General features: G+C 39.6%; 1 protein-coding gene across 3 annotated transcripts; it reads left to right on the top strand.

Annotated features, from left to right (window-relative positions):
• Positions 1-26950, top strand: DCP2 (decapping mRNA 2). 3 transcript variants are annotated; one of them, XM_042787726.1, is made up of 12 exons: positions 1-71; positions 515-759; positions 8989-9140; positions 10840-10967; positions 11363-11461; positions 15387-15539; positions 17021-17133; positions 17230-17337; positions 18088-18211; positions 18764-18871; positions 20653-20704; positions 21405-26950. In XM_042787726.1, exons 2-12 carry the CDS (start codon positions 707-709, stop codon positions 21566-21568), a joined length of 1254 nt encoding a protein of 417 aa, XP_042643660.1. In that variant the 5' UTR covers positions 1-71; positions 515-706; the 3' UTR covers positions 21569-26950. The 3 variants fall into 3 exon arrangements, with proteins under 3 accessions (XP_042643660.1, XP_042643659.1, XP_042643661.1); XM_042787725.1 differs by having other exon boundaries at positions 21402-26950; XM_042787727.1 differs by lacking the exons at positions 1-71; positions 515-759 and adding an exon at positions 7938-8185 and having other exon boundaries at positions 21402-26950.
• Positions 26951-27207: the final 257 nt, after the last annotated feature.

The raw sequence follows: 27207 nt of genomic DNA, 5'->3' as shown, positions 1-27207 counted from the left end.
CAGCGGCGCCTTCCGCCGGCCGCGGCCGGACGGCGCGTCCGTCAGCAACAGCCCCGAGGCGCCGGTGTTTGGTACGTTCTCACCCTCTCGCCCCCTCGTTGCAGTTGGGAAGATTTCCAGCCCCCGGTTCCCCACAGTGCGAGGTTTAAGCATCTCCAAGCGCTAAACCTTCGCGTCTCCGGCCTGAAGCCTCGACGGTAACGCAGCTTCGGGCTTCTCCCCATAAGCCAAAAACGCGGCCCCCCCGCCCGCAGTGGCTTTAACGTGCGGACGAGGCGGCTGAAGCGAAGCCCGACACGGAGGCAGCCAAACGCCGAGCGCGCCCCTGCGGGACCCGGGAGGGGTGTGAGGTGGGGGCAGGGGGTGGGTGGGTGGGTGGGGGCGGGGGTAACCTGCCGCCAATATGGCGGCGCGGCGGGCGGCTTTTCCCGCGCGCACGCGGCGGCGACGCCGCGGGCTGGCCGCGGCGCCCATTGGCTGCCCCCGCGATCACCTGATGGTCCCGTTCCTTTAGTAACTCTCCAGCTGATTGGCTCGCCGCTCCGCCAGGAAGGAGGAGTAGAGAGCCGCCGTCGCAAGGCGATTGGCGGAGGAGGTTGCTGCTCTGCTGGCTCCCTGCCACGCTCGCCGGCGGGAGGGTACCCCATGTCGCCCGGAGCGCCGTGCCGTGGATCAGGCCTCGCCTCGGGATGAGCCGCGTTTCCCCATGGAGTCTAAACGGGCCGAGATCCCCAGCAGGGTCCTGGACGACCTGTGCAGGTAGCCGCGGGGCGGGTCGTTCCCGGGCCCGCCTCACGCCCGCCAGCCCCGCTCTGCCGACGCCTCCCTCTTCTCCCTGCGCGGCGGCGCCTCCCGTCCGGTGGTGCCGCGGGGCCTCCGTTTTGGGGGGAGGGCGCCGTCCCCCTGCCTTGCCCCTCGCTTCGCCCCCGCTGCGAGGCGCGTGTGACCGGGCCGCGGGGCTGGCGTGGCGTGGGGCCCGCGTTGCTCGGGGCTGCTCGAGGCGCTCCGTGGGCTGGCGGGACTCCGAGGGGGGCGGCCCGGGGAAGGGGGAGGTGTCGGTGGTCCCGCTGCGGCCGGGCGGCTCGGCATGGCTCCCCCCGTGCGACCCCGGGCTAAACCGACGGCGGGGAAGAGGCCGGGTGTGGAGGAAAAGGCCTGTAGGTGCTCCTTATGGTGTTCACAATGTTTGGCCGAGGGAGGTGGAACGGTGCGGGTGAAAGAAGAGTTAGAAGCGTAAGGTTGATGTGATGTGTGTAGTGATGAGTTGATGTGACACATTCAGAAGTCTGGTTTCATTTACAAGGGGGGGCAGAAAGTCCCTTTTGCTGATTTACCTCTGCAGGAAGGGAATGTTCCAGTGAGACAGAAGAGGAAGCGCCAAGGGAATATCCTTCAGTCTGAACCTGTCCTCTCCTGCTTGCCGGTCCTTTTGGTGTGAAATGGTTGGATTTTATCCTGAAGGTTGCACGTTTAAATTTTCAGAGAACATGGATTCTGTTTTCTTGGGGAGGGGGGGAGGCACACTTCCCCCATATGATCTCATCCTCTGATCATCTGTAGTGCAGCCCTTTGGACTTTTTAGGTCCTCTATTATCACCAGAATTTGATACCCAAACTGGTATGATAATTTGACATTAAATAATCTTTCTGTTTTACCACCTTGAAAGGACCACCTCTGAATTATATATGTACAAGAGGGAAGGTTACTAGAGCTGAAGGGTAGTCCACCTACTGGAATTACTGTCTTCAAATGAGTGAAAATGCTTAGAAGTGAGATTACCACCAGAAGCTAGAACTGCTCCACTCAGTAGTGCTTTTTTGTGTAGCTAGTGCAAGAGTCGGAATTTACAGTAAGCAAGTAAATTTTCAATTCTCTCAGTCCGGCCTGTGAAGCATGTTCAAGTTTCCATCGTCTCCTTTGGGCTCCCCACAGAGAGCTGGGTCTTGTCTTTTAGATGCCTGCTCACATATAAAGACTTTCTCAGACAATCCAAAGGGGAATCGCAATGCTTACAAAACTGAAATAGCCTATTAGTGTTACTCCCGTGGGGTGACTGATAGGACACATGTGTAATCAGATCTTGCACTGTTACAGGGTCAGTCCTGCTGTCTTACTGTGTTTCTCTGAGCTGCTGTCATCTTCTACCTTTGAAATGCTGTTTTGTCTTATAATTGTATGAATGTAGTCATGTGGCTTTAATTAAAAAAAAAAAGCCTTAGAATGGTACATCAGGGGCTTGTAGTTACCATCTGTCTCGGTTTTCATCTTTTCCTAATTCACCTTGTTGATTTTCATTACTGCTAACAGATCAGCCCTGCTTCAAATATGTTGCCTTGCTTGGATATGGACAGAACAACTGAAGGAAGCAGAGGAGTCAGGCTTTCCTGTTGGAAAGAGAAAAGATTCTGGTATGAACAGGAAGAGTGACAGGGACTGACAGGCCTTGGATCAAGGGAGAAGATAAATTATTAAATAAGTGGAAGATCAGTGGTGCAGTGCTTCAGGTTGTTGGCTATAAACGGGTTATTAAAATATCTGTTGCTTCCCACATTCTTCAGTCTGTATATGATATTAGTGGAAATTCTCATAGAAAGAGCCAAGCAATTTTTTGTACTCAGTTATTGAGAAGACTCAAAATATTTTTAGTACAACCTATACTTCTTTTTTACCTTTCTTTCTTCCCCCCCTCCCCTTCCTCCTTGCTTCCTCCCCTTCCCCCTTGGAAAGTTACAGGACCCATACAGATTCTCTAGTATCTTTTTATATGAACTGTAGCAGTGTGAGCTGCAAATCTAAATAACTTAGTGAATTCTTATGAGAAGGCAAGCTTTTGTATTATTCTTATTAAGCTAAGCAATTAAATCAGCTTTCAAGTCAAAATTGCCCCTTAGTTTGAGATTCTTTTTTTTTTTAACAGGCATTTTTCATTTTTCATTTTTTGGTGTATTTGAAAACCAAAAAGCCAAGTTAAAGCTTGCACGTCCACAAAACAGAATTACTGTTATTTGTATCCTGAGAGTGCTACTATATCTCTCAGACTTGTACACTTTGTCTTAGGACAGGAATATTTTCCTTTGGCCTGAAGCAAAAGGCCTGGATTCTCTGTAGGCTCCTGTGTAGGTTGTCAGATCACTTGCAACTGTTCCAGCTAATTCAGTGAGCCTAAATAATAATTCCACTGTCAGGACAGCTACAGCTGTTTAATGCCTGCAGGTAATTCTCATGGCTGTTGTTAGCTCCAAAGGCTTATAAAGGTGCTTCAGCTGGTATCTTAGTTTTTATGTCTTGAGGGGAGGGTGTGGTGGTTCTTTGTTTTTGTTGAGCCCAACAGGTTAAAAAAACATGAAGTACTGCTGGGTAACCTTTACCACATCAATTATTTTATTTTTGCAACTGTGAGTTAAAGCTTCCAAGTTCTTGGGTACTGTGCAGAATGACTGGATTTCTTTTTGTAGTTATTAGTTTTAATTTTAAGTTGACAAACACTGTTCAATTGTGTAGTTAATTGGGCTAAGACTCTAAATTTGTATTGTCTGCAGTAACTTAACTCAGTTTTGAGATATGTGAACTTTTATGAGGGTCTGGACTACTTTCTTAGACTGAGTTTGTACCTTGATGATACTTTTACAAAGTTTTGCTTATAGTATTTGTGCCATCATGGATTTTGCTGAGGGTGAAGTTTGGCCATTCAGTAGCAACTGTAGCATTCAGCATCAAATGAAGTTTTTAACTGGACAAGGGAAACAGTGTACCTGTTTCTTCTGTGGGAGAAAAAAAATTTCAAACCCTGCAGGCTGAATATGTACTTGTGGATTTTCTCTCTGATATTAACCTTAATGTTTTTCCATACCGTGAGTGGTGGAATATACAATAATTTCATATAGGTTATAGCTAAGCTCAAATGAAGGATTTTTTTTTTACATTACTAAAAATTCTCTTGTGTGGTAGCTTTGTTAAATCAAGTACATTGGATATAGGCCTTTCAGGCCATGGGCTTTGTTTGTCCTGTGGCGCTCAACGTAGAAAATTACCTGCTGTAATAGGTATGTTCAGAGTCAGATATTCATAGCTGACTTCAAAGAATCTAATACTGAAATTACACAGCACTGAAACCTGTACTAGAGATCAGTATAAGCTGGCTCTTAAAAGGGCCATAAACCCATAACCCACAACTTATACCCAACAGTGTAAATAACAAGTAGGCTTTTATATTCCGCTGTAGAGATCTGTGTGAGAATTTAGCGTAAGTGATAATGGTGGTCGTGATTATTGTTAAATGCTTTCACTGCAAAGCCCTTATCTGAAGGATAACAAAAATAAGATTAAAAACACTAATCTAGTATACTTGCATTTAACATTTTCTTTTCCAAGTTGTCACAGTTTTTCCCTGGTAACTGAATTAAGAGACTTCTACACTTTGAATTAATGTTCGGGGAGTAAAATGTTACACCTCCATTCTTAGTCAGGCACTAAAATGTTACTTGCCAGCATCTGTTAACATGTTGAAAGCTAAAGCCAGGTACATAATGCCTTCAACCATTTGTTATGTTCCTAGGCTTTTTTAAAACCACACAATACCAGAATACAGTTTATTCTAGTTCTGGTAAGTTGCTGTGTGTTTAAGCTTCAGTAGTAGGACTGTTCTGACCTATTCTGTTAAATAACAAGTCACAGATATCAACATAATTTTTTTTGTCCTGCTGTCTTGTGCTACTGAGTTGTTCTGCCCACCAAACCACTCCCCCCTCTTCAACAGGATGGGGGAGAAAATAGGAGCTTGTGGCTCAGGATGAGACAGGAAAGTTGCTTGCCAGTTACCATTATGGACAAAATAAACTTGACTTCGAGAAAGTTAATTTAGTTTGTTACCAGTTAAAATATATTTGAATAGAGAGAAACAAAGACAAAAAATTTTAAACAACACTTTCCCCTACATCCCTTTATTTTCTCAGGTTCAAATTCCCCCCTTCGTTCCTAAGTCCTGCCTCGTCCCCCCTGAGCAACACAGGAGGGTGGGGAATGGGGGTTGTGGTCAGTCCATCACACTTTGTCTCTGCTTCTCCTTTCTCCTCATGCTTTGCTCCTGCTCTAGAGTGGGGTCAGTCCTATGGGCTGAAGTTCCTTCAGGAAATAACCATCTGCTCTAGTATGGGATCCTCCACAGGCTGCAGTGTGGACATTTGTTTTGCCATGGAGCATCTCCTCTCCCTCCTTCTTTTCTGACCTTGTTGTTTGTGCTGCTGTTTCACACTGTTTCTGTCTCGTCCTCTGCCTGTCTGACACTTTTGTCCTTTTTAAAATATGCTTTCCTAGAGGCAGCACCATCTTGGCTGCTGGCTTCAGCTGAGACAGCTGTATGCATCATGGGCAGCCCCTGCGGCCACTCCACAGCCCCCAGCTGCCAGCACATGGGCACCTGCACCTTATACTGCCTAGAGATGTCTGTTGTTAGCACTTCAGTCACTCTAAGTATCTTAGGAGTTAACTTTCTGATCAGTAAGTAGTATTCTAACTGACTTTGCTCTTGGTACTCTAAGCCTAATGCTGGCATATTCCTCTTTGCTACTATTTCTACATATTGTATCCTCAGATTTATGTTCAGCTGCAGTGCTGGGGCAAGCAGACATCATCAGCTAGTTATAAAATTGTGTTGGGTTTGTGTGTGGCTGGGTTTTGGTAGTGAGGGAGGGGCTACAGGGGTGGCTCCTGCAAGAACCTGCTCAAAGCTTCCTGGGCTCTGGGACAAGGCTGAGTCAATTAGCAACGGTGATAGCTCCTCTGTGATAATGTGTTTAAGAGGGGAAGAACTAGCAAGGCGAAGTGGGGAAGAAGGGAGAGGAGTGAGATGTGAGAGAAACACCTCTGCAGACACTGAGGTCAGTTAAGAAGGAGGGGGAGAAGGTGCTCCAGGTGCCAGAGCACAGATTCCCCTGCAGTCTGTGGTGGGAGGGCAGGCTGTCCCCTGCAGCCCACGGAGGTCCACACTGGAGCAGATAGCCACCTGCAGCCCGTGGGGGACCCCATGTCAGAGCAGGTGACTGCTCCCAAAGAAGGCTGGGACTCCATGGGAAGCCTGTGCTGGAGCAGTTTGTTCCTTAAGGACCGCACCCTGCGAAAGGGACTCATGCTGGAGCAGTTTGTAAAGAGCTGCAGCCTGTGGGAAAGACTCGTGGGAGAAGTTCGTGGAGGACTGTGTCACGTGGGAGGGATCCCATCCTAGAGCAGGGGAAGAGTTTGAGGAGTCATCCCACTGAGGAGGAAGGAGTGGCAGAGATAAGGAGTGATGAACTGAATGCAACCCCCATCCCCCGCCCCCTGTGCCGCTGGTGAGGAGGAGGTAGAGAAATCGGGAGCAAAGCTGAGCTGGGGAAGATGTTTTTAAGATGTGCTTGTATTATTTATCCTACTCTGATTTTATTATTAAATAATTAGTGGTGGTGTTCAAATTGAATTGATGTCTTTTTCCCAAGTCAAGTCTGAGTTTTGCCTGTGACTATGATAAATGAGTGAGTCTTCCCTGTTCTTGTTTCCACCCAGGACCCTTTTGTTATGTTTTCTCCTCCCCGTCCCCTGGAGGTGGAGGAGCAAGTGAGTGGCTGCATGATGTTGAGTTGCTGGCTGGGCCTAAATCACAATAAAAATAAAATAGACTTTTATTTTTTTACCTTTAATATACAGCAGCTTTAAATGTAAGGGCTATTTTCAGAGCCTTCAAAAAGAAAGGAGCAGTTGGAGGGTAGTATTGCCAATCGAAAATTAGCAAGTACAAAAATATTGTTGTCGAAGTGACTAAGGTTATTTATGTAAGGGAGAGCATCTGCTTCTTTAAGGGTATCTGGTTGAGGACCTTTCTCAATGCAAAAACGTGATAATGAGAAAAGGAGGAAGCTATAAACAAAATGTACAGGGGCACAAACCTGAGGGAGGAACAATAAGGGAGGCGGTGATGAGAACCAAATCTGGCCACTGATTGATTAGGGGGTGTTGGAATGTTCCTTCCAGCAAGTTGATTTGAGGAGGACCTGCTCCTGGGAAGCTAAGGGAAAAAGAGGGAAATCGGAACCAAAAATATAGACACAAACCTAAGAAAACAAAAATGGAGACAAATGACAAGAAACAGACCTTCCAGTCACGCTAAGTGGTGGTCTATCAAGAAACCACAGGAATCACTTCCAGGAAGATCTGCCTGGCCTTTGCATCTGATAAAGCTGTAAACCAGGGGGGATCTCACACACTGGGGTGGGAGGGGGTACGACAGGGGAAGGGGCGCAGGAGGGGACAAAATCAGGGGTAGGAAGGAAGGGATATAACTGGGCTGGTCATTACACTTGTCTGGCTGAGTCTTTTGCCTGATGGCCATAGTCTGTCCTATCCTCTTATTAAATATTTTCTTAATTTTATTTCTGCATAATTTCGCTCTCTACACCACGTACATGTGTGTTTAAAAGATGAAGTGCCAGCTACTGATGAGAGCTATGTGTGTGAGTGGATGGGGAGATATCTCAGTGCCAGCTACTTGCATGGGTGGGGTTCTCAGCTTCCAGCCTCTGGGGTGGGAACAGCGAGTGTCCTGAAAACCTTCTACTGCTGGGGGGAACTGTGTGAGTGAGAGGCAGCATGCTGGTGGCTGGGCGGGATTGTGGGTTGTAGCCCATATGCCTGGTGACAGCTGCTGGGATTCAGGGAGAGGTGTGTCTTATCTTCCCCAAAGCTGTTGTGCACATGTACTCACTAGCAAACTTCAAGCTGGACCAGCCAGCAAGTCAGGGACCTGTGTAATGGGTATGAGGATCTGGGTAGGGGTATTGGGTGGACAGAGGGAGCTGTGCTGGTACTTGGGGGATCTGTGAATGGGCATGTATTGTGAACCTGGAGAGTGTCAAGTGTGTGCCTGCACTAGCGACCTTCTGCCTCTGCCAGCTAAAGAAGAGAAGAGGACTTGGCTCTCTGTGCTTCTGTTTTGTGCGAGTCCTATATGTAGGTGCTGTTGAAGTGTCCTGTGTGTGTTCCTGGGATGCATGCTGGGCTTTGCTACTGGTTGAACCCGCCAAAGGGAAAGTGGCAGCCGTGTTCCTTGGACCGGGGAGCAGACCCTGGGACTGGGCTCCAGTGGCCAGGCAGGAGGTGGTCCTCGGCCAGAGTGGCTGGGAGAGGCAGCCACTTTTGACCTCTTTCAATTTATACGTACGTGTCAAATTTTAAGTAAAGAAGTCTTAAGTGTTTCTGGTTCTGGAAGTGACACTCTGCTTTTGGAATTTAGCTGGTGGTACTCAGGAGTTCAATGTAAAAATCTCTGTCAAGTGGTTTAAGTTCCATGGGGTGAATGACAGATTTTATAAAACAAAAACTCTTGATCTTACAAATAAATAAGTAAAGCGTCTTCTGCTTAAGTAAAATAGGCTATCTCACTGCAACTTACACTTACATCTCTGGGACTCTGGAAGTTTGTATGTCAATATCAGAGCTAAAGCATAAAATAGGCTTGAAAAATAAACCAACTGTCCAGGTTCTATTTCAGACTGTGAAAATTAATAGGATAGTATTGAATTTTTAAATCTACATATATTAGTAGTTAACTGGTTTTAAGTGAAAATACATAACTGTGTCTAATGTGTCCCCAGAGAAAAATTAGTTGACATCTGTTATCAGAGTTTGTAGGTGTTCTTTACTGGACATGTAAAAATGCTTTTGTTCTTGTAATACAGGGATTTAAGTAGGATGTCCTTGTCCTCCCTGTTTTCACAACAGTTAATTTGCTAGTTTATTGTGAATAGCTTTTGTGAAAGATCATCATGATCAATTCTCCTTCTTGATTTTAAAGCTGTATTTTTGATGTGAAAACATTTTGCTGTCCAGACTACCAGGAAGATCTAGTGATCTGTTGCTTTGTGCTAATTGATCATGAATTCCACTGTTGCAATGCATTTTTGTTGTTAGATTTATTTAAATTGATTGGACTAATCTTACTCTTCTTTCTTTCCTGACAGCCGATTTATTTTGCACATTCCAAGTGAAGAGAGAGATAATGCAATTAGAGTGTGTTTTCAGATTGAACTTGCCCACTGGTTTTACTTGGATTTCTACATGCAAAACACACCAGGATTACCTCAGTGTGGGATAAGAGACTTTGCTAAAGCTGATATCCTTTTTATTACTGTGATTGTTTTCTGTCTCAGTGGGTAAAGTGCAAACTGAACATCGTTAACAGAATTTTGTACTTGCAGCAGGAAAATGTCAGTTCACGTGTTAGTGATTAAAAGTTAGTATCGCTAGGTACATGGTTTTATCTGTTCATCATTGCTTCCATAGTTTTGTGACATCCAGAAAAGAGATGTTTCTCAGACTGTTAAAGAACTATGGAAAACAGGTAATTTCTGATCATTGAGGATTTTTCCTCATGGTTGCACTTTGTCACACTAGGTGTGTTTCAGAGATGAGGTGTTGGAGCTCGTCATGGTGTCTTGTATCCTTAATTTGATCCCTTTCCAAGTAAGTATTGGCATAGATGTTAAAGTAGATGCCAGTGGTGTGTGTTCCCCCATGGGCAGTGGTATGTATTTACTAGAAATACTGACAGTTGCTCCTAGAAAATGTTGTGTTGAAAGGGGAGAGGATGTGTTTTCACTGAATTCATATGGTTGGCCTCTGCTTTCTTCCTTGATTGCAAGGACCGCTGGAATATACACTATCTAGTCCTTGCTGGAGAAAAAAAATTGTGACTTTCCTCTAGCAAGTATTTTAGTTTTAAGCTTTTCCCATGTGTTCTTGATGTGGGATTGGAGTATTGCTTCTTACTTTCATGATAATACTAATTTGTGGTTTTATTACCCAAAATACTTAATGATAATATTATCAGTGGTTTGACTACACAATGTACTTCTCCGTTAGTTTGAGATCAGATTTATTTTGAAACACCACAGCTTTTATTTTAAACTGTAAAAATATGATAATTTTCTGTTGCTTGACATTATAGTTATTTTTTATTTATTTTAGATAAATTTTTAATTATAAATGTATTTTCAGACCAGTAGAATTCTTTTGGTAATTGTAAGCAGTGCAGGAGAAATACAGTGTAATAGATGTTATTTGCTCATTACATCTGTCCCTCTCCAGCTCACATTTACCAGAAATATTAGTTCTTCCACAGTGTTGTATTTTCAAGTACTCTGCTATGGAATATGTTTTATTTGCAGTATAATTTTTATATGTAATATATAATATTAATACTTTTATTAAGGACTTGTAGAATTGCTTTCAAAGTTTTAGACTTACAAAGGTTGTTCGTGTTTGCATGGCGAGTTTTGGTAAAGTGTATTAGAATTTAAATGTCTGTAAGTTGATGCCATTAAAAATATTTTTTTTTGCATAGAAAATACTTAAGTACAGATTCTGTACCATAGTCTAACAAATAATAGTAGGAAAACTTTATTTCCACTTCAAGCAGGAGATGAAACTGTATTTTTGTTTGTCTCCCTTCAAAATGAAAAAAAAAAAAATGTGTTTAAGAATAATGCATATTCAAAATACCTGTGATGTGGACACTTCTTCAAAATTAGGGGAGGCCTTCAAAGAAGCAGCCTTGCCCCATCTTTTGTCCTTTTTTTTTTTTTTTTTCAGTTGTTCTCTATTAGAATCACCAAATTACTTGATGCTTTCTGACTTTTAGAGTTTGGTTATGGATTATTTATAATATTTTTTACTTCCCAGAGAATGTGTCTTGAAAGCACTTAGAGTAGGCAGGATGGTTACTATAAATGTGGAGTGGATATGTTTTGTATGTCTGTGTGTGATCTGACACAGGATGCTTAAGTTTATCTTCCTTAACATTCTGCTGTTACTCTTCAATCACTGCCCTTTTTTACTGCCTCAAGGTGAAGATGTACAAAAGGTTTTAGAAGAGTGGAAAGAATACAAAATGGGAGTGCCAACCTATGGTGCAATTATTCTCGATGAGACACTTGAAAATGTAAGTATGGAAATAGTTGTGAAGGGCTAGAGGGAAGGATGGCAGGTGCTGGCAGAAGGAATCTTTTTGTTGTTTACATGTTTCATCTACAGGAAAAAAAAAGTGCTTCAGATTCATGAAGATCTGACAGTTACTTGACACTGTTGAGTGTGTACAGAAATACAATATGGGAGACAGTAAACACATTTCTGCTTGCTTTCCTACTCAGTGTTTTGTTTTTTTTTTTTTATTCTGAGTTGCATGGTACCATACAAAATTTCTCAGTTCTTGCTAGAACACAGGAAAAAAAAATGGGTTTCTTCCTCCAGGCTAAAGTATCTTTTTGGAGAAGACATCTAATAGAAATTGGTTAGAGTAGTGAGTGTTTGACAGTTGTATTCCTTTGTATTTTGCAGGTTCTTTTGGTTCAGGGCTATTTAGCAAAGTCTGGTTGGGGATTTCCAAAAGGGAAAGTAAATAAAGAAGAGGCTCCTCATGACTGTGCTGCTAGAGAAGTAAGTTACATTTGATTCCCTTAAATTTCAGCTAAAGAAATTAAATTTGCTCCGAGCTCCTGCATATAATATACGCATTAGATGGGAAAAGATACTTTACTTATTTATCTCTTTATTGAAGTAAGGTAAATAAGTAATCTCTTCTTGCAGGTTTTTTCTGCTGTTAGTGCTTTTATGAGTTCCAGAGTGATAATCAAGGGTGTGACTGTACAGTTTAAAAACCACTGTTAAATGTTTTTAATTGTTTTGCACTGACTTGCTAAGTTAAGTGAGTACTGTTTTTAAAGTTCTCTGCTGAACTAACAGTTTACTTTTAAGCATTATTTTCGGTGCTTGGGAACTCTGAGGTGATTTGTGGCTTTTGGAATATTAATTTTAAGGGCCACCATAACTGAAAAAGTATAAGAATGGGAATTTAGCTTATGCATGCTGGGCTGTGTGAAGAGGCTGAAGAATTATGTAAAAACTCTGAAGAGCTTTTTTATTTTTTTCAGTGATGCAAGAACAAGGATCAATGCATTTGACAAGTAAAAACTGAAAAATAAAATAATGTATGGGATTTATTGCTGATGGAGATTTAGATATATAGTGAAGCTGCATATTAAAAATAGCCTGTAAAAAATAGTACTGGTAGAAACTCAATTTTCATGTAATATAATACATCCAGAATTTTTGAGAGGGAAGATTAAGATGAGAAGTAGAAAGATGCATTACTTTTCTTTATGGTTAGACTGAATCAATGTCTGAAAAATCATGGAATATTTTTTTTTAAATACACCTGTCAAAGATGCATGAATGAAAAGTTCCATATTTCTGATTCCCTGATGGTGTTTTCCATACCACTGGTGTATTTAGATGGACTTGGAAAAGCAAAATAAAGTGTTAGATCTTAACATTGCATTATTATGTGATGAACGCAGATGAAATACGCTTTCATGTTAGCAGTTACTGATCTCTGAGTATGGAACATTACAGTAACAATTGACTTGCAAAAGAGTGAAACACCTGAGCTACAGGTACACTGGGCTGTCATTGCAAAACTCAAGGGCTGGGGAAGGATGAGCAGAGACTTAATAAAGTTAACTTGTTTATTCAGTGCATGTCTCTCTCTCCCACCCCATAAGTAGCTGTTCAGTTAAACTTTCACTAGTCAGGTGATTTTAGAGTTGGTCTAAAGGACTGAATTGAAGGGAAGGAGATCATAAAAATACGTGGACCACAACACAGTGGATAGGACAAACTAGGTGCAACTGCTTCAGAAAGGAATGACTGAATGTAATTACAATTTCCACCTCATTACAGTCTCTCCACCCCTGGTCCCTTGGTGACAGATTTTGGGGTTTAACATTGTAATAAATTCCTCCCCTTTGCTCCTAGCCTGGCAAGTAAACAGGGGTTCTTGTTATAGTAACTCTTCTGACGTGCAGCTCAAATCCCAGGTTACGACAATTTAAAGGTATGTTCATTACAATCTCCTCCCCTGGTGCCTTCGGACCGAACCATTTGATTTAACATTGCACTGAACTCCTCCCCTTGACCCTGCTCTGGCTTGGACTCATCCACAGACTGGAGTCCTTCCAAGTGAAGCCTTATCTATGAGCCACAGTCCTTCCAGGGGTGTACCTGCTGTGGCATAGACTTATTCACAGCCGTGGTTGTTTTGAGATGCACTGTTGCAGCGTGGCCTTTTCCATGGGCCACAGTGCCTTTAGAGAGATACCTGCTCCAGTGTGGCCTTACCCACAGCTACAGTCCCTTCAGAAGTAAACCTGCTCCAGTGTGTCCTTGCCCATGGCTGCAGTCCCTCCAGGGGTGTATGTGCTCTGTTGTGGCCACACGCTGAGGTGCTCCAGCATGACCTCATGCACAACCACTGATGCTAGGTACTGTGAGGAAAACTAACTCTATCCCAGCCAAAATGAGCACAAGTGGGCACAGTTATACTGTGAAAAAACTCTTTTGATGATGGTTTTAACTTGGAGAATTGATCTAAATTACACTAGTGAACAACACTGTTGCTATGATCTTTTTCCATCAAGGTAGATTGTCATTGTGGGTAAACTGGCAAATTCTTCCAGGCTTGCTGTGGCTGGAATCAGGATGTCAGTATTATCTGTGCATAAATATTTTAACCGCTTTTATTGGAGTCAGCACAGGTCTAAAACCATAAACTGCATCTGTATAAGGTCTAATTGGAGAGGTATTCAGTGGGCAGTGTCTGCACAGTTCAGTAGTATTTCAGAAGTTGATGAGGGAAAAAACATACTAAATGTTTGATTCTCTTGGTACAATGGGTTTCTACAATTAATTCACTTAAATCAGCTGGAAAGCTCATTTAGGAAAGGAAAACATTGCTGTTAGTCATAAGGATAACTATGAAGGAAAAGCGTATCTTCTCTTAATTGAGACAGTGTGAGGTGGTTTTTTGTTTGTTTTTCTCCCCCTTAATTCTGCTGTTCTTAATGTAATCAGATGGGAAGATGGCTTGCTTTTTGTTTTGATATAAGAGGGGTTGTATGTGCTAATTTGAAGACTAACTAATCAGTTATTTGCTTCCTATTAAACACTGCTTTTTTTTTTTTTTTTTTTCATATTTATGCTTAATTTCCTCTGCACTTTCACAAATGGAACTTACAACCATTTTGCTGATACCAATATAAATATTGGTATTTTGCATAACATATTTTATTTCCTGCTATTATGATTTTATATGCAGTTATTGGTTCTATTTTGTAATTATATGTACCCACAAGAGATGAGGGCTGAGAAGGGGTTTTACTGAAGATCCTGTCCCTCTTTTTAATTCTAAATTTGGTCTGTGAAAAAAAAAAAAATTAACTGAGAACTTCTATTGGATTATTGGCTTTGGGACTTAATAGTCCTGGGGTTAGTATCCAGTTCTGTGAGTGATTGTTCACATGCATGTTCCACTGTCTGGGCAGAAATATTTTGGATAGTGGTATCAATCTTGGGTATTTTCTGAGTACTCGTATTTCCTGTGGGGATTTTGAGGACTAGGAAGCTTCTAAAAAAAACCTCTTTACTTAGTAATCTTAGCTTAAATCAGATAATGCCTCTATGAGGTGTGTTTGACATGAATATTTTTTTATTATAAACGTTGTATATTTGAGAATGTTATAAAAATTAAGTATTTTAATGTAAGGCTTTGAGCAACATGATCCAGTGAAAGATGTCTCTGCCTGTGGCAGCAGGGTTTGGACTAGATGATCTTTGAAGGTCCCTTCCAACCCAAACCATTCTGTGCATCTATGATCATTCACTGCAAGATCATAAAATAGGCAAAGGAAGTGTTTTTAAAATATCATTGTCTTTCTAGTAATCTCCAGCAGGTATAACACTCCTGTTATTTTTCTTCAGGGTAGCTGACAATGCAGTTTTAAGTTTGCTGGTCAGTGTGATTGTGCAGTTTGAATTTTGTAGCTTTTCTACCCGATTGCTGGGTTTTGTTATGAATGTAAAAATGATTATATGTATTGGGGGTAGAAGAATTGTTGAAAGAGAAGAGAAAATGAGGTGCAAGTAAACAGTGATAGAATTTGAAAGATGTCTTTACTCCTCAAATTGTACTTTTTGCTGAGAATAAGATAAGATTTCTATGCATCCAGCAGCATGGAAGAACAGCTAGAGACTTCCCATCCATATTAATAAATTGCTACATGAAGGTGTAATAGAGTTGTTTCAACTTTTAGTATAGGTCTGTCTATCTTACAAAAATGTAAAGCACATAGGCTCTTAGATAATTTTTCCATTATTGAGTATGTATCTATGTATAAAGGCTTGTTTTTCCCAACAGTGTCCTGCTTTCATGGATAGATCTGAAAAATAGTCATTCCTTCCTTATGATGGTAGGCTCTGAAAGGATAAATTTGAATACACACACTGATAAAATCCATATGGTTTTCAGGTATTTGAAGAAACTGGGTTTGACATAAAAGATTATATCTGCAAAGACCAATACATTGAGCTGCGAATTAATGATCAGTTAGCACGGCTGTACATCATTCCAGGAGTTCCCAAGAACACAAAGTTCAACCCCAAAACTAGAAGGGAAATTCGGGTATGTGTTACCTTGTTTGAATCTACAGAAACCTTGTGCGGCTTGATTTTTTTACAGCTAATGGTCTGTAAAATAATGAAACTACCAAGCATGATGAATACCTCAAATACTAGGTACAAATGGCATCTCTGCACTGTAGGATGTTGTCAACTTCTTGCGACTCTACTACGAAGACTGATTCTTGACCATCTGTCTGACATCTCCATTCATTATGAAAACAACATTAGAGCATGCTGTCAAACTACAATTCTCCCCTTTTCTCTTAGCTAGTGTATGTGTTAATCGTTTCATGTTAATCCTAGTTACAGCTGCATATCTAACTACATACTCCTTTTAAAAGGTAATTATTAATTGGTGATACACAAAAGCCTGTGTATCAGAAGGAGAAACTAAGGATTGTGGTGGTCTTCATGGCTAATACCATTCAGACTTAGAGAACAGTGTATTTTAAGGAGGAGGTTGCGAAGGGGGCAAAAAATGGGAACTATTTCGGATGGTTTGTATACCATTAGGCTTTTAAAAAGGTATTGTGAAAGTACCCAAATAGATAAAGGTACTTGTAGTTGACTAGACAGGAGTCTCTTAATTTCTTGCACTAGAGACCTGTTTTTCAAAATATGAAATTTGAGAATTTCTAAAAATGTACAGTAAATACCCTCCTTTGTATAGCAGTGACCACCTGTGTGGGAGTGATGGAAAATTCTTACAATAACAGATTTTTGTCTCCTTGCTGAAGCACCTTCTTTATCTGGTCTAATACAACTAGACATGCCGGTTTAGTATTCCCTGTAGAACTGTATTGAAAACTCAGTTTGTAACTTCTTTCCATAATACACACCTAAGCTGGACCTGAGGTTCTGGGTCTTGGTTCTGCAATAGAAAAGTTCATGGTGGTTCTTTTACACTGTATATATTCAGAATTCCTGATTTTGTTCCCCATTCAGCAAAGTATAGTTTTACTAGTTAAAGCTATAAGGTATCCATTATAACACAAATCCTATCCTGTACCAATGTTTTTTTCTTCTATAACAAGAACTAAAACTCTGTAAACTAAATTCCTTTCTTTCTTATTATTTTTGAACTGGTATTGGTGGTCTAGTTTTGATGGCATTTTAAATAAAAATAGCAAGAATAGTAGTGGCTTTGAAAGTTATTTAAAGCCTCTTTATTTATGGCATTCATTGTGCATTGGTTTGGTTGGTTGGTTTTTGAAACCCTTATTTTGAATTCAGTTGCTAGTTAATACCTTTCATATTTTAGGTGCCATATCTTTCAGTGAGTGTGTGCTGTACCATCTGTTACTCTTGTAGTTGCAGTCAGAAGAATGAACCCATTGTTAATTAACCTTCTGTGAAAAACCCTGTTGTGGTCTGTTAATTAAAGTATTCTGTTGTAACTTTTTAATTAAGGGAAATTACACAGTTGTAATATTTTGTAAGGAACAGTAGTGGCTATTTTGATTTTATTTCTTGTTTTTCTAGAATATTGAGTGGTTTTCCATTGACAAATTACCATGCCATAGAAATGACATGACCCCAAAGTCCAAGCTGGGTTTGGCACCTAACAAATTTTTTATGGCAATTCCCTTCATCAGGTATGTTTGAGATGACACAAATCTAGGCCAGTGCTTTTCAGGCAACTTTAACTTTGTTTCAGTAAGTAGATCTTGTTGCACTTCTCTTTCTCACAGGCCACTGAGGGAGTGGATTTCCCAGAGGAATGGAGATTCCTCAGATAGTGACAATGGACTTTCATCTACAGGGGGCACACCCTCTAAGCCCAACTTGGAAAAAGCTAGGTAAGAATCAGGTCAGTCTAACACCTCTATATCCTTTCTATAAAACATCAGCCATACAAAACTGCTTGCCCTTTCTCTTGCTACGAGCATTCATGTTTCAGTAATAGACTGGGTTAATAAAAATATAAATTGTGAGCATAGAACTGTAAATAGGATGAGAAGCTAATGTAATGATACGTTTTTTTTTTTTCTAAATTCTCACATGTCTGAACTGAAATATTTTCTTGAGTCCTGACTGTGGGAATCCAAAAAAATAAGTAGATAACTTTCAGTGCTTGAAGTTCAACACTTTTGGTGCATCCTCAGGGGAAAAATAGGACTCTCTAAAGTAGTACTGTAAAGTACTATCAGAAGTAGCCAGTTAGCTAAAGCCTGTGGAGGTCAGCAGTGGAGCAAATGCAGCTGGCTCTTGATTCAGCTGATCTAGAAGGCATAGAGCAAGCTTCAAAACATATAGTCCCAAAGACAGGGCTATGCTCCAGTAATTTGAGTCAGGTCAGCACTAACACTGACATGAATAGGACAAATGCTAACATGGACCTAGCCTGCTGTCTATACAGAACATAGGTTTCCTACCCAAAGGCGAAACAAAGTTGGGTAAATGCAGTGAGCATTATTACAGTTTCCACACTAGGTTACTTAAGCATGTCTTACAGGTTGTTCTCAAAAAGCAGAAAATTCTTTCATATTTTTCTTGCTATCAATAGGTTTGAAGTTGCGTTATAAACTCTCTTTCTTCTCCTGTACTAGATCCAAACTTCGTTGTAGTCAGCAGGTGTTTACAGATGGCTTTTCAGGAGAGCAGAGTGTGAAGCCAAAACAGCCACAGAAGCCATATAATCATCCTGAGCCGTCTGAAGTTTTGAAAATAAAGGTAGGTTATTTCTTAGGCAAATATGCATCTGGGTATTTAAAACAGATGTCTTTGTTTGTAAAGATTCCTCTCTGGAATGAAAATACTGAATTTTATCACCATAGTTTGCAAAAATAAAAACGTGGGGAGAAAAATGAATCTTGGGGATTTTCAGATTTATCAGACATTTGAGGTGGTGCGTATCAGGTGGTAGTTGTGTTTCAGGTATAAATGGTAATTACTACTCACCGTTTTGTTGTCCTTCATGTTCCATTTTGAAATATTTTGCATACCATTAGTATATATGCATCAGTGTATGGGAACTCACTGAAATGAATTTACTGTGTAATACAGTGTCTGTAATAGTTCAAGAGAGACAGAGTAACAGCTGATGACTGTAACTTGAGTGTATTTTTTGTTAATTTCAGTGTGCTTCAGTTTGTAGACATACTGTTCACATGTTTTGAGGTTATTTGGAGGAAAGTTTTAACTAATAAGTAGGAACTATCAGTGCAGTGATGTTCAGTGCTGCCATTTAAACTCTTCTTTACTACGTTTTCGACTTAATGGCAGAGTCAGAGCTTGAGGAGCAATGGCAGAAAGCAGTGTCAAGATGCTTCCAACCAGAAGAAACGAACAAATGGAGTCCACAGTCAACCAGTTAAGCAAAACCATACATTGGTAAGAAATGTACCATAATTTACAGGTTCCAGTAATGCTTAACAAATGTCTAGGCTGAAATCAAGTAGAGTGAGTATCTATCAAAAGTGTATTTGATCAGAATATTTGGTATGTATTTGTAGAAATATGATATTACTTGCTTCGTATGCATATACATTTCTAGACAAGCATCCTAAACTTCAAAGTTCACATTTTGGAAGTAAGTCTTATTTTAGCAGTTGAAAATTTGTCAGCTCTTCTAGTAGACAGTCCTGCAGCTTTCCATGCTCTTGTCAGGCAATAGCCAACTGTGGTCTGCCATAGTAAGTCAGGGTAGTACTTGTCTTTTGTGTATGTTATATTACTGTAAACATGGAGTTTTGTTATGCAACGATTAGATACAAAGTGGTAATTCATATGCTTATTATTTCCCTTCTCTCCAGCAAAAATGTTGAGATGCAGACTTGACTTGAATGCCAGAATCTCATAGAATTTTTTAATCATACAGGAGAACTACAGCAGTTTGTAAATTCCCGTATTACATTCTTGGTTTGTTACCTTTTCCTCACAGAAACTAACTGTACCCACAGTTCTACTGGGTGGGAGAAGGCTCACTGAAATTTATCTTTTTTATTATTATTATTATTATTATTATTATTATTATTATTATTATTATTATTATTATTATTATTATTATTATTATTATTATTATTATTATTATTATGTCTTTTTGATTCCTCCCTCACCCCTTTTTTTATGGTTCCTCAATTCTGCTTTTTTGGCTCTTGTGCATCAGTGAGCCCCAGTTTTCCATGCAGCTCAGCTGACTTGTCCAGGCTTTAGTTTTTCTTGTTTTCTGGCTGTAAGCTAGATTATTCATATTTTGGCTTGCGGTTATTACCTTCTCTCTGTTTTTCATGTAAAAATGCAGAAACCATAAACTCTCATCCTGTAAACTCCTCACTGTAGCAAGAAATGGTTAGTTGTGTTTGGGCCTGAGAGTAGAAGAATGAAAAGTCAAAGAATTGCCTGCCCAGAAATTTGCTTGTACAGAAAAAACTGTAAGGAGAATCTGTAGGATCTTGATGGAAACAAGTGCAACTATTAATAGTCTGCAGTTACTTTGTAGGCTTTTTACAGACTTTGCTAATACTTCTGTCGTGTTTCATTTGTGTTTTCATGGTTGTCAGTCTTTTGAAGTTTAAATATTTCATGTCCCAGTGATCATTTTCTAATACAGTTTGGAGGCCAGGGAACTCTTAATTCACACGGCGTGCAAAGGGTCATAGTTTTCTTTGTATTTGTAAACTTAGAGAAGCATATCTGGGGCTAAAATTAACTTTTCCCTGGAAAATTCTAAGTTCGTGTCTCTAACACATGCTAATTCAAGTGGTAGTATCAGCGTGTTTGCAAATACATTCCCCCTGCTTTTTGGGACAAGCTGATTGAAGAATGGGCTTATGCATGTGCAGCTTTGATTCCACAACATCATATGCAAGACCTTTCCAGCTTAAAACAATTTAGAAAGTACTCAAAATTTTTCCTGAAAAGCCTGCATTTTAAAAATAGTTGGTTAACTGAAAAGGTTGCATGCTTCTGAAAGACTTGTGGACTTGAAGCATGCTTACTAGTTAAAGTAACATGACAGAATTCATGCTGAGTTATAAGTAAAACAGTTCATACATCAAGAAGCATGTCAAAATAAATAACCAGCATGCCTTTTAGCTGGTGCTTAAGCTATACCACTGAGAAATAGAATGCTCTTTATGAAGTGTGTAATGTATGGTCATTCTCTTAACCAGAAATGTGAAAAAAGGCTTAATCCAAGAAGACTTCAAGATAACTTTGAAACAGGCAAGTGCAGTCTGAGTTTTCATCCGTTGTCATGTGTTCCAGGCTGAAGGCACCTAAATGAAGATGGTTGAGCGTTTTTACTTGTGTGCTAAACTACCAAATGTTATAAAACCATGTTTTCCTAAGGCAGGTTTTTTTTTTTTTTTATTATTATTATTTGGTTAACTTCATGTGCTGCTTCATGTTGGTTTTGCAGTTCTTCTTAATTATTAAGGCTGTCAGATTTTACAAGGTGGCTGAGTAAAAAGTAACTGAAAGCTGCTTTATGAAAATAGCATCTGAGTCGAAACAATGCTGGTAATTGAGTGTTGGTTCAAGGCTTTCTGTCCTACTAGTAATAAGATGCAGTTGATTTTGGACTACTCTGGAGAGTGCACACAGTTCTTAACTTACTGGTCAGAAAATAGGGCTGTATTTTTATCCTCTTTATTAAGAAATGACTTGCAAAACAGCATCTGTGGGTAAAACTGGCTATTGAAAGTGACCCCAGATTGCTGTGACTTAAGACTTGGTCTAGCCACTGTATGATTTGTAAATCTGGCTGCTTGAGATACCTTCTTCTGTTTTATGACTGATACACAGATTTTGTCATACATATTAATTGAACATACATTTGAGGTATGGTTTTGTATTGTTATGGATACTCTTATCAGTAACTATCTATTTAAAATTTATTTCATGCTTCTTTTTCTTTAAGCAGATGCAGCATATGAGGTGTGTTGCTCCAGTGAAGACCGACTGCCAGACCATGTAGAGGGACATTCTGTGGCATGCAATGGCCATTACACATTTGCTTTCTCATCAAGAGCTTTCTTGAGTTTCAAGTTTGACCATGATGCCATAATGAAAAGTTTTGACCTCTGACAGCAAAACACGAACAAAAATCAGACTTGCCTGTTGCAATTGAGGGGGTTTCTTATCCAGCCTTACTCTTTCTCAGGAGGTTTTTTTTGTTTTGTTCTGTTTGTTTGTTTTTAAATACAATGCAGGGACTGACTGGTGGTTTGGAAGGGTTTGTTCTCTTTGCAGTACGGGAGTGGCATAGTCAAGTGTTGCACTTTAAATGCAGTATAGCCTTTATCCACAAAAGTACCTTTCCAGTGTTCAGTTCACTTGTTCCTAGCTGTGCATTAGAGGGCATTCTTTTTTCTTTTTTTTTTTTTAAATTTCAGTTGCTGTGTGTTTTTATATAATGTCATTGACTTTTTACCTGTTGGAGTATACCAGCTTGCTAAACTTCTAACTGCTCTGATGTACATTATTGGACTTGTTAGTCGTTATTGTGTAATACATTGCAATATTACGGCAGTGGCAATGAACATGATTCTCAGAGGACTCCTCTGTCCTAGTGATTTTGAAACCAAGTTGCACATTTCAAACCTAGCCTCAGACTGTCATCCTTTCTCTGTCCTGGTTGCTTGCCGAAAATACCTTCCCTCCTTCTGTTGGCTGACGATCAGTGGTACTTGGAGTCAGATCTCTAGCATGTTGACTTCTTGTACCTACTCTGCCTCTGTCTTCAGTAAGGATATGTAAACTGGGTAGAACTCAGCCAAAGTGTCTAGCTTCAACTCTTACGCACTGTCCCCAGCTGGGTAAGAAGTTGCAAAATTTTGTGTTATCCCAGTTGAAGCTGCTTTCAAAAAGAAAAGCGTAAACTTTGTGAGAGGTTACTTGTGTAGAATTTATATCGAATGTAAATAAGCCTCTGTAGGTCTCGCTGAGGAGGAAGGCAGGTGCATGGATAATAGTCATTGTGTGACACTAAATGGCTTAATCAGGCTTGCAATAACTATTTTAAGGGTGTCCAGTATTGTATTCTGTGCTGTTGTCCTCAGATCTCTTGTGTAGTGTATGCTCTGTATATATCCAGTTGTATTGAATTGCACTTGCAGTTAGCATTGAAATGATGTAGCCTCAGTCATTTTCAGCTACAACATTATTGGGGTTTGAACACGTGCTTTGCAGTTGAGAGGAATGCACTGAAATAATTTGTCACAGCAGCTTGTGGTAGCAAGCATGTTGTCCCAAATTTAAAAATGGACTTTTCCCTAAAATAAAGGTGAGTAATTGGTAACTTCATAGGTTGAATGAACTACGCCCTTGTCTCATCACAGTGTATGCTCATGCACTGAGTCTTTATGCAACTCATTTGTCATCCAAAAACAAAATCTTGGTCTTCCTTCAACCACCCTACTTCATCTACCCTACTTGATCTGTTACCTAGTGCTTTTCCTCAGAAATAGCTTTAGAACTATCTCCTAGTTTATTTACCTGCCTGCTGCCTGATTTGGGACTCTAATGCTGTAAGAATCTTGGCAATAGGAATGTTGGACTTCTGTATCAGTCAACGAGAGAAACAGACTGCTGCATTTCCTCCTTCTGGAGGACAAGAGTCCTGAAGGCCTTGTCTTTCAAGAAAAATTGTGAAATAGCTCCATCTAGCTTTGTCTCACTTTGTTTTTTTTAAAAAAAAAGAGAAGAAAAAAAAAAAAGGTATCCAAAGGCAGTTCAAAACAGTAAGTGGTGAAGAACAGTAATTGAGAAGGTGGGATAATGCTGGAGGAGGTTATGTTATTCAGCCTCAGGTGAAAACTAATCTTTAATTACTTCTTTAGTTCAAGTAGTTGATTTCCCAGCAAAAGTGCCTTTACTCATGGTGAGGCAGAAGTTTGTATTCATATCCTGAGGCTGCTACTGCCTGTGGAGTTAACAAGACTCTCCTAAGGCATGATTAAGTATCAGGCTGTGGAAATCTTTAATAATTAAGTAAGTAAATAAGTAAGTAAATAAGTAAATTAGTTGTATTTCAACTAGTGCTGTGTGAAATAAGGGGGATGTTGATGAAACAGTGAACTCGGAGCTTCTGTCAACTGTTTGGGAAATCGTGTCCCAGACAGAGTATTCTTTAGAATGAAGCAAGTGTGTCCTATGAATAGGAGATGCTGGCTACCCGCTGTATTCACTGGGTCATTTTTTTTCTTCTTCATGAAAGGTTGGTTTAGTGTAAGAGAAATTTGTTGCTTCGTTAAGCAGCCCAAAGTGGGGTTTATACATATGTTATCATTTTAGTAAATCTAGCCTTAATGTGAGTTGCAAATAAATGTGATAAATATGCAATAACTTACTTCTTTGTATAAGGGTACTGTTTCTTGTAGTAGCATTGCTTTGTTTTCTCAGTAAGGTTTCTAAAACAATCTAAGTGTGGTGGCATATGGTCTACCTTATTGGTTCCATCATGCCCTGCACTGTGAACATTTTGAATGGTTTACTATTGTTTATGTTCTTATTTCACAATCCTTTTATAGTTAAGTATATTTTTAATTTTAGAAGTACAGTTTACATTATCTTCTGTAAAACAGTGAAGAAATAACAAGTGAGATATATAATTTAGTTTTGTAAGTTTTTATTTTATGGGAGCTAGACACAGAGAAACAAGTAACTGCATGTCAGACTTGAGAGCTGATGCCAAGATACTTGAAAAAGAAACATTGCTCACTTTGAGAGTGCTTACCTGTAAGGGGTTATGCAGATTATGAATGGTCATTCAGTGTTCTTGAAATTAAAGAACTCATGTCATAAACAAACGTTTAACAAAATAACTACAAATGTGGGGGTGCTGGGAATCTAGTACTAGTTTGCAGTTTCTAGTACTACATAAACTCCCTGCTTTAGTGTGAGATTTTTAGCATCTTTCAGAGTGCTCTAAACTTTGAACTCAGACTGAAGAGTAATCTGCCTAATTGAATGACGAATGTTCTGTGCTGAAATGCTATTAGCTCCTTGATGTACATGCATGTTGAAAGTAGCTGTGTTTGAAGTCTGGAAACAGTGGTACTGGGAAGAGGGGAAATAGCTTGCTTATTGCACAATCAAAGTATTTTTTTAATACAATGTAAATTCTTTAGACCAGACTTGCATAAATAAGTTTCTAATAAAATTTTGGGCCTAGTCACTGTTTCAGGCTTCTGTGCTGTGCTCCAAACTTCCTGACTTAATTTGGTGATTTGAGAACAGTATTTACTGTGTTTTGCCTTCACCTACCTGTGGCTGTTAAAACTGTAACAGTTGCTTTTAGAAACAAGGCAGGTTTCGGGTATGGCTATTTCTAACAGACTTGTTCTCAGATTGTAATTTTAGATAAATTATTTTTTCCGATTTTTATTTACTGTAGTAGAATTGCTTTTGTTATTTGCAATTTATAGCAGCAGTCTTCATTCTGGTGTGAAGAGCAAGAGTCTACATTAAGAATCCAAGCTCTACTATCCTGTGGTGCAAGATGGCACTGCTGTTCCATAGGCGACTGGCTGTCCAGTTGTTGGGTCAGTGGGCCTTTCAATCCACAGCTACCTTTTTTTTTTTTTCATAAATTCGGAACAAAAGAGATTTGGGTTTTTTTCAAGTAGGAGGCTATACCCTAAATGTGCTGGGAAGTTCAAAATTATTGAGAACTGGTAGAATAGCCTCTTGTTTGAATTTTTTTTTTTTTAAATCCATTTATTTACAGAAATTAAGTCTTGCACTGTAAATGTTAAATAATCTGGTGCTTATACATGACTTCATAATTTCAGATTGTTTTTGTTATTACAGTGTTTCAGCTTTAGAAGCAACCAAAATTATGTAAAATATGGTAAATTTCTACAAACTAACTGAAGGTGCTTTTCCAATAAATTGGGCTTGGAAATTTAACTACTCTTGCATAATAGATTTTTGTTCTTACGCATTTATAGCAATAGTGTAGTTCAAGAATGAAAGTAGGCTAAATGCTAGTATTTGCACTGTTCTTTATCCTGTACATAAGCACTGATAGATGCAGTAGGATTTGTGCTGTGTGTGCATTTCACTGTTTCAAGTAGGTTGTGAACTTGCAATGAAGACAACATATGTAGCAATTACATTGGCCATATTCAAGATTGTACAAGAGGAAGTATTCTGGATTAGTAGTACATTAAAATGTTGGGGTTTAACTTATCTTTTAACTGAGAATGTTAGGTTAAGCTACACTTATTGTATACATTCAGCTTTACAGAAACCCTTCTCTTTAAATTGTTCTCAGCTCTGGGATGCTTCTGGGAAGGAAGTAGAAGTGTCTTCAATTCTTCCTTCAATACTTGCAAGAAAAAAGGAAAGCTTGCTTTTAAGAAATTATCAACATTTCACAGGGTACAGAATGTTTAAATTTGAATAGGTCCATTATGAAATTTACTGGAAACACTTTTAAGTACTTTGTCATTGTTAAGCTTTTATATTGTTGATCAGAAGAACTAGCTTCTAGTTTCCATTGTGGGTTACAGTTCAGTGCCTTTAAGAAAATGATTATAGCTCATGGAGCATGAGTCATTTCAAAACAAGGCATTTATAGCTTTTTAGGAATATAAAGAACTGCAAACTCAGTTCTCTACAACACACTTTTCACTCAGAAACTGCAAATTTTTTGAAGTATGTTTGAGTAAGATTACCAAACTAGGGAGTTGAACCATTTAGGTCTTAACTGGTTGGGTACATATTTTTGTTATGCAGAAGTATGCAAAACTGCATGATTCAGAGCTCTCAGCAAATACTTCTCAAACCTATACTTAAAACAGGATCGTTGGGTAACTTTACTATGTCTGCATGGCACTGCAGTATGTGGAAGCTGTACTTCAGCCCTGAGGAGCAGTTTAGCTGGGTTTGCAAGGCACTTTAAAAAGCAAAATGAACTCCACAGAAGAAGGTGGGGTTTTGTTCATTAGTTTTGGCATAATGCTAAATTGCTGTACGTGTTCCCAGGACCCAGGCTGACTCAGGTATTGCTGCCCAAAGATAACACTTTTCTGTGCAGCATCGCATGTCTCGCAGAAAATAGGGAGCCAGTGTTTCATTATATGGCTCATGCATGAAGGATTATGTCTTCCTCCTGTTTGTTTAAGCTCAAGAACTTGATCTGTTTTCCTCACTGGTATGTAAATGGCATATCGGTGCTAATTAAGTAGAAAATACATACAGCTAATAGGGTTAAAACCATGTAAAGTTACAGATTTTATTCTATTTCCATGATGTTATCTTGAAGAAAGTTTGCATTAGTTAACTCTTCAATAAATAAAATATGTAACTACCTGTAACATCAGCTGTACTGATGATTGTGATTTTGTTATTCACTGATTCAGAAACTGAAGCACCCCATTTAAGAGGCTATGACTAAATTGACATTTTCTTCCATACTGTAATTTTTCTCTGTAAAATTAAACAACTTTATGCTTAAACTTACTGAAGTACCGAAGTATGAATATAAGCATTGCTGATCAGTGTGAAATGTAAAGCCTGTGCTGCTGGTACAGGTTATTCTTTCAGTGTAGAATGTTTAAATGTTGCCTTAAGCCAGTCAGCAGCACTTGATAATATATAGTGCCAGGAAAAGAAGTATTATTTTTTTAAAGTCCATTGTAAAGGTGGACAAGAGGCCCACTAAACATAATGGAAAGTTAAAAAAAAAAATTTAAAAGGTGTTAGATGTGCTGGAGAAA

This window comes from Tyto alba, unplaced genomic scaffold (genome assembly GCF_018691265.1).
Source record: "Tyto alba isolate M040663 unplaced genomic scaffold, T.alba_DEE_v4.0 Super-Scaffold_13, whole genome shotgun sequence".
Classification (NCBI taxonomy): Eukaryota; Metazoa; Chordata; class Aves; order Strigiformes; family Tytonidae; genus Tyto; species Tyto alba.
This window is presented reverse-complemented; position numbering and strand designations above follow the sequence as displayed.

What these genes read in the sequence shown, in the direction of transcription:
- DCP2 (XM_042787725.1), top strand. Translation starts at nt 707, where the DNA reads ATGGAGTCTAAACGGGCCGAGATCCCCAGCAGGGTCCTGGACGACCTG. An exon ending in TCGATGAGACACTTGAAAAT is followed by an intron (nt 10,968 to 11,362) that starts GTAAGTATGGAA and finishes TGTATTTTGCAG; the next exon opens with GTTCTTTTGGTTCAGGGCTA. An exon ending in ATGGCAATTCCCTTCATCAG is followed by an intron (nt 17,134 to 17,229) that starts GTATGTTTGAGA and finishes TCTTTCTCACAG; the next exon opens with GCCACTGAGGGAGTGGATTT.